At 39.5% G+C, this 11,410-nt stretch overlaps 1 protein-coding gene across 2 annotated transcripts; it reads left to right on the top strand.

Moving 5' to 3' along the window:
* The first annotated feature begins 458 nt into the window (after positions 1–458).
* On the top strand, positions 459–5,413 carry LOC126690206 (aluminum-activated malate transporter 4-like). Of its 2 annotated transcripts, XM_050385332.1 has the most exons (7): positions 459–590; positions 709–1,092; positions 1,208–1,345; positions 1,591–1,860; positions 1,965–2,101; positions 2,194–2,340; positions 4,367–5,413. In XM_050385332.1, exons 2-7 carry the CDS (start codon positions 711–713, stop codon positions 5,009–5,011), a joined length of 1,719 nt encoding a protein of 572 aa, XP_050241289.1. In that variant the 5' UTR covers positions 459–590; positions 709–710; the 3' UTR covers positions 5,012–5,413. The 2 variants fall into 2 exon arrangements, with proteins under 2 accessions (XP_050241289.1, XP_050241294.1); XM_050385337.1 differs by lacking the exon at positions 459–590 and having other exon boundaries at positions 627–1,092.
* The last annotated feature ends 5,997 nt before the right edge of the window (positions 5,414–11,410 follow it).

Genomic DNA, 11,410 nt, shown 5'->3' on the forward strand with positions numbered 1-11,410 from the left:
CTCTTTATAATAGGATCAGGTCACATTCAACCAAGGTAAGTACCACTATTCATAAAATCACCATCTTTGTGTTCTAGAGAGAAAATTGACTTAAGCGTCAGAGGGTCCTTAACGGGTCACCCTTGACAGTTTTTCTTTTTCTCTTTAGGTCATTAAGTCATTACCATAGCCCGGAGTATTTTGCCTATGATTTTCGTGCATCATCAAGACATATTTAGGAAATAAGAAATTTTCAAATGGGCACAAAATTAGACATATTTAGGAGTTTTATTTTTTTGAATAATTATTTTTGATGTATATTTTTATTTTATTCAAATTTATTAAAATACTTTTTTATCATATATTTATAGAAAATCAATTTAAATTTAACAATAAAGGTTGTTTTGTAAAATAGTAAAAAAGGGTTTCTATCTTTCTCACACACACACCAAAAAAAGAAGGAAAAAAAAAGAGATTAATAAAATATGGCAACTTTTCTCTATTTTTGCTATATACCATTTTAAGAACATCCACTTCCTTCCAACTGGAAAGTAAAGTGTCTTGTATCTTCCGATTCAACAGTTTCCTCGTATTCTAATTCACATCGAATGGTACGAACTTTCCCACTCTCATATTTTTGTGGATGCTTTGCTTTATTATATTATTGTTAATTTTCTCTCTCTCTCTCTCTCTCTCTCTCATTGTCAATTCCAATCTCCGACGATGCAGAAATGGCAGATAAAATCGGGTCGTTGCGGCACAGTTTCGCAGAGAGGAGCAAAGAAAGGTTGCTATCGAGAAAGGGTTACTCCGACTTCGGCCTGAACAGCTCCGATGGCGGAGTAGGAGGCGGAGACGACGGAGTGAAATGGCGGTGGTTCCGCAAAATCTCAGATGGAATCACCAACTTATGGACCAGTCTTCAAGAAACTTCGGCCAAGTTATACGAGATGGGTCGGTCCGATCCAAGAAAGCTCCTCTTCGCCATGAAAATGGGTCTTTCCTTGGCTCTCGTGTCCCTTGTCATCTTCTTGAAAGAGCCTCTCAAGGAAGCTAGTCAATACTCCATCTGGGCAATACTCACAGTCGTTGTCGTTTTCGAATTCAGCGTAGGTATTAAGCTTTTTCACAACTCATAATCTTTCTTTTTTGTGTTAATTGTCGTTTTACTTTTGAGTCTAGTGAAAAGGGTCATTTTTTTTTTTTTTTTTTTTTGGTTTTTTCGTAGGCGCAACACTTAACAAAGGGTTCAATCGTGCTCTGGGGACATTTTCTGCTGGAGGACTTGCTCTGGGTATTGCTGAATTATCTATGAGGGCTGGGGATTTTCAGGAAGTCATTATAATAATTAGTATTTTCATTGCAGGTCAGATTAATATACACTCTCTCCCTCTCTCTCTTTGTGATTGTTAATGTTTAGTTTATAATGGAACAAGTTGTTTCTATCTTTTCTTAAACAGCTAAACTTTGGTCCAGTTCCTTAGATCATGTACATTAGGTTCCCAATCAAATTAAAACATATGGTTGCATTGGTCATATCTAGTTAATGTATGTAAGTTTTATCTGAATATTATTATTATTATTATTAATTTTTTTGGGGTGTTGTTTTAGGATTTTGTGCGAGTTATGCGAAACTGCATCCAACGATGAAGTCTTATGAATATGGGTTCCGGGTATTCTTGTTGACATACTGTATTGTAATGGTCTCTGGGAGTAATTCATCGCAGTTTTTCCAAACTGCATTTTATCGGTTATTACTTATTGGAGTTGGTGCTGGTATATGTTTGGTTGTAAATATATGTATATACCCAATCTGGGCAGGGGAGGATCTGCACAAATTGGTGGTAAAGAATTTCGAGGGTGTTGCTTCTTCTTTGGAAGGTTAGGATCAAGTTTTTCTTGTGTTCCTTTTAGAGAGACTCTTTTATATGTAAATGCTTGATTGCAATGACATATTTGGTTGATTTGCATCAAATTTCGTATAGGCTGTGTTAATGGATACTTGCAATGCATTGAATACAAGAGGATCCCTTCCAAAATTCTTACATACCAAGCCTCTGACGACCCACTGTATAGTGGCTACAGATCGGCTGTACAGTCTACGAGCCAAGAGGAATCTCTGGTATGATCATGTCACAATTGTGCTACCTCTCCTCTTCAATAGATGTAGAAAAGATAGGAATTATTGATTATAGCTTAATATTGATATCTCAGTTAGACTTCGCAATATGGGAACCACCTCATGGCCCTTATAAGAGTTTTAATTATCCTTGGAGAAACTATGTCAAAGTAAGTGGTGCACTGAGGCATTGTGCTTTCATGGTAATGGCAATGCATGGATGCATACTTTCAGAAATACAGGTGAATGACCTTTCACTTTTGTCATCTTGTGGATATGTTTATTGCAGCCTTTTTTGGTTCTCATGCCTCTCAGCATGTTAAATTTTACCTATACTCATTTGGGGTGGCACATAGTTCTTACCTTCACTACATCATAAGTAGCATTTGGGATCTTTTAATAGTACAGTGAACTTTTCTGTTTGAGTTCTTCTATGATCTATGTTTTTCTTGTCAAAAGTAACAATCAATGTTGTTAAGTTATTCCAATCTTTCTTTTTAGATTTATTTTCAATTGAAACAATAAATTTTGAGTTTGAACATAGTCGTGAATGGTTTACTTATCCTCAAATCCCTTTCTTTCTTTTTCTTTCTATATATATATATATATATATATATATATATATATTTTGGGGGGAGGGTGTTAAGTAATCAGACCCTTACTGTACCATTGGGGTTTTGCACTCCTTTTTCCTTTTGAGTTATGGTCGGATTTATAACAAAAAAAGAAAAAAAGGGTATGATTTGAACCATGACACTGGCTCTATGATGGTATTTACCACCAGGTCAAGACACCCATGAGTCATTCTTGTTGACATAACCAGGTTATTGCCTAAAATTTCTATCAAGTGGACACCATTTCCTGAGTAGCTTATGAATTGCGTACTTCCTCATAATAGGTTCAACAACCTAGCTTTTAAGGAATTTATTGCTCATTGGTTGTGATTTATTAGATTTGTTGGTGAGTGGTGGAAAGCAAGAGAGTAAAATAGCAAGCTGGAAAAATGAATAAGTGATGGTAAGTGGAACAATAAAATTTGGAGTGTGTGCATGGTTTGGTCAAATTAATTTCTTTTTCTCACACGTATCATTTAGTTTCTTTAGCAAAACTGTAAGAAAAATAACGATGCTCTAATTATTGTTACATCCATATTATAACTGCTAGTTACACTCTTCAAATCCTGATTAATCTTTCACTTGTAATATTCACGGACAAAGTAGTCAACTAGTGAATGGAAAAATTAAAAGCTGATTACTGTGTCCATGTATATTAGAACTGAAAGGTTAATCAGGATTAGAAGAGCATTATTAGTAGTTATGATGTGGATGTTGCTGATGCCTTTGCTGCTGTGAGCTTGAATAAGAGATTCTTTAGAGTCCTCATATATCTTTATGAAAAATATTTTGTTAAAGTTAATAAAATTCTTGAGGCTTAAAATTTTGGGGTTGATCTATCCTTTGTGAAGTTGCAATCAAATTCAGTGGAACATCTTATCCTGCAAAAAATCCATGGTAGTCATTGAGGGCGATATTAGCATTTTGTTTGATCCATTCGTATCTGGTTATGATTCTTAGTTCTGATAATAGGTTTCCTAAATCCATAGATAAAGGTGGAAAGGAATCCGGCCATACACTGGTTTAATGATTGAATAATGTTTTTATGTGAAGGTCCTATAAATTTAAAAAACATTGTTATATATGTAAAGTGGTTATATTTGACACTTCTTAAATTATATTTTAAGGTAAATATATTTAATTTTTTTGTCAGAACATTTGTAACAAAACTATAGTGCCTAGAGAACTGCGGAGCTGCATATTTGTAATTTATGTTGCCCCAAAAATATGAAATGTTCAAGGCATGCTGATTAACTCTTCATGAATGACCATTTGTAACTTTCAAAACATATGCTTTGACCTTTCTATATATCCTTAAAAAAGATTACCCTAAGCCCCACATGTTTGCCAACAAGATAGGGAAAGATGATTATCAATTCTGCACCACAACAGTTCTGAAAGTCCTAATTTTTCTCTTTCCTCTTGACATTTTGGTAGCTATTCTGGGAATCAGCCTATCCATAAAAAAAAAAAAATTTGTGGTAAGGTTGCCTACCATGACCTCTCTCAAATCCTACAAAAGTGGAAGCTTTGTGCATTGGGTACATTTTGGTAGCTATTGGTGCATTAATGCCATTTTGGCTAGGAGACTATATAATATTTTCTCCTTAGCCATCCATATACATTATCAACTATTTTGAATTTGTATTTGCAGGCACCGGCAGAAAAGAGACAGGTATTTAGTAATGAGCTTCAGAGGGTTGGTACTGAAGGAGCTAAAGTGTTACGTGAGCTTGGAAGCAAAATAGAAAAGATGGAAAAATTAAGCACTGAAGACATACTATTTGATGTGCATGAGGCAGCAGAAAAGTTGCAAATGAAGATTGACCAAAAATCATACCTTCTGGTCAATTCACAGAGCTGGGAAGGTGTAAGGAAGGCTAAGGAATTGGAAGATCCTCAGACTTTCAATGATGTTAAAGACAATGAAAGCAGAGGACTGGTAATCAATTCCCTTAGTGAAATTCAGAATCCAAATATGAGTGTGGAACCCTCCTCCATGCATCAATGGATATCCTCAGAAAGTGTACTTAAGAAACCAATATCATGGCCACGTCTCTCATTTACTGGGGATTCCATGCTTATTAATGAACAAGAATCAAAAGTATTTGAAAGTGCCAGTTCCTTGTCTTTAGGAACATTTTCGTCACTTCTGATTGAGTTTGTTGCCAGGCTTCAAAATATTGTTGATGCTTTTAAAGAGCTTTGTGACAAAGCAAATTTTAAGGAACCCGTGGATTCCCCAGAGGCCAAAGAGGTGGTTGGGTTTTGGACCAGACTGTTTAGGTGCTTCCATTGAAATCTGGGTTAAGTTGGTTCAGCATCATATCTTTTTTATTCAGTTCTTGGGAGTTCATCATTGGTTACTGCTTGGTTTACTTTGGCTTTCTAGGTTTATGGAAAAATTGGAATTGTATTTGGAAATGCATTAGGTTCTTCACCTAAATGGTTATTCTAGCTATTGAAGAGGGTCTACTTATCAAAAAAAAAAAAAGCTATTGAAGAGGGTCTGATCACCTCTCTTTGATTTTTTTTTTTAATCTATAACCCCAAAGGAAGCCAAGCTGGGTAATCTCCAGTGATGGGGCTTTTGTGATCCTGAGATTATTTGTGGAAATGAAGCGAGAGTTTTTAGAGGAATAGGGATGTAAGCGATGTTGTTAAGATATCTATATATTTTATTGATTCAATTTTCTCTTCATTTTGATGTTAATAGAAGAGGGCTCAAATAACACACACAAATGGATCGTTTTGATGTTGTATTGTGCATTTTTGGCAATTAAAATTTTAAGTTTTTACAATTAGCTGGGAATGTTGTCTGAAACTAGAGGTCAAGATTGCAAGAATTATCTCATGAATTTAGCATATGTAGCATCTTTTTCAAAGTATGTTGGTCTCACAATTTGTATGTGATTCTCATGTTGAGTATCAGCATTAGGGGGGTGTAAAACCCCCGAAATTGCTATTTTACAATCACACAAGCCCAAATGATGCCCCAAATTGCTATTTTACAATTACACAAGCCCAAATGATGCTTTACGTGGACGGATGTTGCTAAAAGTTTTTAGCAATTGTGAATAGTAAATTGGTACTTATCCCCATTATTGTAGCACGTGTCTAATTTTTTTTTTTTTAAATTCATTATTATTCTCTCTCTGGGTTTCAGTCTTGGAGGTGGGGTTGAACCAGTGGTGGGTAGTTTTTGGTATGGGTTGTGGTATTTGGTGGTTGTGGGCTACTATTGGTGGGTGTTTCGGTGATGGGTATTTTCAGTTAGGTTGAATCAGTGGCTGGGTATTCATCTCAATGGTTTTGGGTTGCCGGTGGTGGGTATTTCTAGTTGGGTTGGATCGGTGGCTGAGTATTAGTTTTGATGGTTGTGGGTTGTTGGTGGTGGGTGTTTTAGTGGTGGGTATTTTTGGTCAATTTGAATTTGTGGTTGCTATAAGTTTGGGTGGTTGAGGGTTTTTATGGGTTGGTGGTGGTGGTGCAGCAGTGCTGGGGTGGTGGATTTGGTGGCAATGGTTGCTGGGATGGGATTTTGGTTGTAAAGGTGGTGGCTGCTTGTAGGAGGAAGAGAGAGAATAAATAAAGAATAAAAAAATATTTAAATAAAGTAGTAAAAAAAATAGAGTTTGGAATATTAGGTGTACTGTAAAGTAGGATTATATTATTTCTATAGTCAGACATCTGTTACTCTTAAGTGCTCTTCTATGATTATTTTTTATGCGTATTGATTTATAGAATATTTTTAAGAATTTTTTATGGGAAAAAGAAAAAAAAAATCTTCACAGCTTTTTATATTTTTTATGAAAATTGTATTAAAACTTTTCTAAAATAATTTGTTAACAAATGCATTAAGGATACTCATTAACCCGACTTTTTATTTATTTATTTTACCATTTACAAGATCTTGTAGGTCATGTTAGTATTAGTAGTTTAGTTAAAACCTTTTTTAATTGAGAGTTTTTCTTAGAAAAGAAAACAAAATGAAAACAATAAATATTAATCCACAAGCTGGTATTAGCAACTAACTAATACTGCCTCTTTTAACGGCCAGTAGGCAGTAGGGTAGGGAGGAAGAAAAAGTCAATAGCCATGTAAGAACCCTCCACTTTGTGGGGATGGACTGATTTTTGTTGGTTTATTTTGTTAAAAAAGTAATTGGAAAAAAGTAAGAAGTATTTAAAAACAAGTAATATAAGTCTTTTGAGGGCCAACGGTATTTATAGAGATGTTACCATGATTGAGCTTATTTTTGTTAAAATTGAAAATTGAAACTGAAAATACTGTAGCGAAATAATTTTTAAATGTGTAAATAGTATTGTAAGACCCATTTTTAATGAAAAAATTGCTGAAAAGTATAATTTGTGGGTCCATAAACAGTGCACAAAAGCACTGTTCATGGAAGACTTGGTCAACAACTGCGGCTTTTGGAAAAAAAAAAGAAGGAAAACTCAGAAAGAAAAAACGTGGACGCGCAAACGTGCAATCCAAACACATACAATATACTATCAAATGCATTCATGTTTTAGTAATATAATGATGTGATATGTTTTTGTAGTTGCACGATTTTCCTGGCCCAAACCTTATTGATCAGGCCCTGGCCCAAGGCGCAACACACAATAAATACTTGTAGAGGATGGGTCAAAGAACTTAGCCTCAGTGAGCTTAGTCGGTCTGATGCATGGAAAATATTGTTGCAGGAATAAAAACACCAGAATGGATACTCCACAGAAGATTCTATTTCCTGAGTGCTGAATACATTTTTTCCGTCCCCTTCTTTGAGGGACTCCATTACATTATATAGCTTTCTCATTCTTATCTGAACCTTACACTTGTTGATCATCTAAGCCCCCACTTGAGCACCTGTCCTATCAGACACCTTTATCACTCCCTTGTGAGTTGCAGTGACCAAGGTAGTACTGTTCAGGGGTCTTTTCCTCATTAATGCGGCCAAGAGGGTGGTTGTGACACATTTAATGTGGTGGTAGCAGCTTTCCATGAGATATTTTGGGTTTTATTCTTTTTTATATGCTTGGAGGATAAATTGCAGTGGTTGGGGCGAGCTTTTGGTATGGACTTCATAGTGTTCGAGGAGGTGTTACTCCTCGGACAGGTTTCTTTTACTGCAGTTGGGCTTGAATAATGTTTTGGTTATGACTTCTCCTTGGACACGATGCTTCTCGGACGGGCCTGTATTTAACTAGCCCATTATTTTGGGTCGGGCCCCACAATAGCCCCTTAAAACTCCGGTTTTTATCTCCTTCCGAGGAGAAATGCGGGGTTTTGATGTCAGTGAGAGGATGGAAGTAAGGAGGGCTTGGGGCGCGCGTGCGGGCAGTTACTTTGGATGCGCTACAATTTACGAGGCGCGGCCATTTACTTCCAGAGGCTTTTTGTCCCCTTCATCCAATGGTGAGGCGTGGATCGAACGACCATCATTATTTCTCGACTTTTTAGGCAAGGTCGATCTTTTCTCTCTCCTCCCGGCTATATAAGACGTCAAACAGGCTCCCTTTTTCTTTTTTTATCCGCACATCAGAATAGAGACCTCTAGAGAACTCCAGCGCCCAGAAATCCTTGAGCACATCCTTCTTTCAGATCTTCATAATCATTTCTGGGAAGCACCCTCCATAGAAGAGCTTTCCGATCACCTCATCGGTCATTTGAGAAGATACCTGTAAGTTCCGTTCGCTTTGTCGCTTCGATTTCTTCCTTGGACTTTGTTTTTCTCCTCGATCTTTATTTTCATTCTTCCAGTACAGCTCAGATGGGTAGATTCGAAAAATTAGTAAATACTCCGGCCGCTATGGAGGCCTTTAGGGCAAAATACCACATTCCCCCGAGGGTGGGGCTGCAGTACTGTCCTCTTGAAGGAGTATTGACAGATAGAGGCGAGGGAGAAGTTGTTATCCCCATGATTGCTTTCATAGAGGAAGGGATGACACTTCCCATGCGTAGGATTACAAGGGAATACCTGTTCAACCATAGGTTGACACCGCATCAGTGTGCCCCAAATATGTTCAAGATACTAGGCTGTGTAGATGTCTTAGACGAGCGGATGAATCTAAGCCTTACTTGGCACGATGTGGTTTATCTGTACGAGTGTCACCGCCTCGAGAGCGGAGGGTATTATCTTAAATCCCGATCCGAGGTTGTTAGATTGATCTCTTGTCTTCCAGTATCCAATAAGACCGTGAAGAATGATTTCCTTATTGCTTCGGGGGAGTGGTTCGATGGTATTCATTGTCCGACTCGGGCAGGAATCCCAGGTGCGGCGTCTTTAGGGCCAATCCTTTTGGGGAAAGGGTTTAGTATTGGGGGGTTATTTTTCTTGCTTTCTTTACAATTGGAGAATTTCATGAACTAATCCCACTTCTTTTGGATGTTTGCAGATAAAGTTCACGTCGCTCCTCGGCTAAACTTCGTGAATGTGCCGGTACTGAACTACCTTCTGAGGTCGGAAATTTACGTTACTGAGGACGGACAGTTACGTGCGGCTCATCTGGTTCTGGGCTATCAACCTCTAAGCCGCTCTTTCCAAGCTATTGGTTACGCCATAAGGGCTGGCAGTCCGAGGTTGGCTAGGATTGACGTGTCTAAGACCGGGTTCCTAGCTTGAACGTGATCTTCCACCAGTCGTACTACCCGGCGTTCGACATACCTATCTAGCAGAGCAACTACCTCCGCCAGACGAGCTTGGTGTTGCTGTTCCAGTTGAGGGGCAAACCAAATCATCTCGTCTTTCCCTTGAGGAAGAAATAGACGAGTTTTATTTTGAGGAGGAAGTTCAGCAAGACCCCGTGGTTGAGCTTTCTGATCCTGAAGGAGAGCAGGACCGCAATTCTGTGGCTGGCGATCCAATCATAATAACCAACTCGAACGACTCCTCGGACGGAGAAGTAGGTGATATGGGAAAGTCTCTGCGAGAATTGATGTCTAGCCGAGGAAAGGGTCAGTCCTCAAAGGCGCCTGCCAAGGCACAAACCCAGGACCCTCCTCCAATCGCCCCTCAAGTCCCTACTGACCCTGGCCTCAAGGTTATCCCCGACCTAAAAAAGAAGAGGCAGGCTGACATTCCTGAGGAGGGTGAACTGGTTTCCCGACCTGCTAAGCAGTAAAAGGCTACAAAGGGACAGAGGAGTAAGAGGGCAAACTCCTCGGAGAGCAGAGACGAGGAGAACCGTGCTGAGGTGCGCACTACTCCGCGTACATGGAGCCCTAAGTTGGAGTTAGATGGGGTTGCAATCCCCTATAATTCGTCGATCCGAGAGTACAACCGGGGCCGAGCAGGGTACGTGGCTGATGCCTTGGAGCAACCCCTACTGCTTCCTCGGGATATGGAGGCCTATAGGCGGTTCTCTCAGCCCGAGATTTTCCTATCCCTCAAAAGGGATCTTGCGATGGTAAGTAATCCTTTTACTGTTTTATTAATTTATTTAACCCTGTTAAATTCTGAACCGATCTTGTTTCGTTCGCAGATTACTTAGCAGGTATTTGTGGCTGAGGAATTTTGTCGTGATAATCGCAGTCGGGCTGAGGCTGAGGCTCAGTCTCGGACGGAGATGGAGAAAGCCTTGGGGTCCCTCAAGCACGATCACCTTGAACTCACGGAGAAGTTCAAGGAGTCGGAGAAACGGCGCAAAAGTGCTGAGGTTGGTTTGAAAAGTGCCGAGACCCAGGCGGAGGACCAGCGCAAAGAGCTATATTCGACCCAGATCAACCTCGCCACCGAGAAGCAGGCAGTGCTGGATCTCAAGACTGCTCTGCAAAAAGTCGAGGGTGAGCTGCGGTGGGTCAAAGAGGAGGCTCAGCTGATCCGAGAGGCCACGGAGGCTGAAAAGAATGCTGCTCGCCAGCTCGGGGTCCAAGAAACGGAGGCCAGGCTATTCGAGGAGATCCCCGAGGTGTGCAGGGACTACTGCAGCATCTCATGGGCTCAGGCCCTTGATGCTACAGGAGTTCCTGCGGATTCGGTGCTAAGACTGCCTGAGAATGTTTTCTACCCTTAGGAGATCCGAGAGAATCCTGACGGCATCCAAGCAGCTTCTGAGCAGGATTTGGCGGTGCCTGATACCGTCCCCATGCCTGACAAATCGAAGGATCCTGCTGCGGACCCTACCATCGAGGTTCCTCCTCCTCAGCCAGAGCAGAAAGAAGATCCTCCTGCCAAGGCTTAGCTTTTAGGCTTTTTAATTTTTATATTTCCTTCCTCTCTTTATTATTATTATTTTTTGAATGAGAATCGTCCTGCTTTTGCGCTCTTTTGTAAGGACCTCTCTTTTTGTATTGATCTCGGAATATTAATATAGAATGTTTCCTTCGTTTTTATGGGTTTATGCTGGCACCATCCCTTTATTTAACGCTAATAACGATATAAATGGTCAAGGTGAAGAGGATGTCATGTAGCGAATTTGAATGAGGGTTGCAATGGTGCTAGACTGCGCGCACGCCTTAAAATGATTTCCCTTAGGTAATAGTTTTCCAAATTGTCATAAGTAATAATTTCCCCTAAGTCTGTGGTCCGAGGATCCATGCAGGACTTAGGTTCTGTTTAAAACTATGAATAGTCGCCATAAGTAATAATTTCCCCTAAGTCTGTGGTCCGAGGATCCATGCAGGACTTAGGTTCTGTTTAAAACTTGTATAAATTGTCATGAGTAATAATTTCCCCTAAGTCTGTGGACTGAGGAGC

The sequence above is a fragment of the Quercus robur genome, chromosome 1 (genome assembly GCF_932294415.1).
Source record: "Quercus robur chromosome 1, dhQueRobu3.1, whole genome shotgun sequence".
Lineage (NCBI taxonomy): Eukaryota > Viridiplantae > Streptophyta > Magnoliopsida > Fagales > Fagaceae > Quercus > Quercus robur.

Bases quoted from the DNA above. Each gene is read 5' to 3' on its own strand.
- LOC126690206 (XM_050385332.1), top strand. From the start codon at position 711: ATGGCAGATAAAATCGGGTCGTTGCGGCACAGTTTCGCAGAGAGGAGC. The intron at 1,346-1,590 runs GTCAGATTAATA...GTGTTGTTTTAG, and splicing joins AATTAGTATTTTCATTGCAG to GATTTTGTGCGAGTTATGCG. The intron at 2,341-4,366 runs GTGAATGACCTT...TTGTATTTGCAG, and splicing joins GCATACTTTCAGAAATACAG to GCACCGGCAGAAAAGAGACA.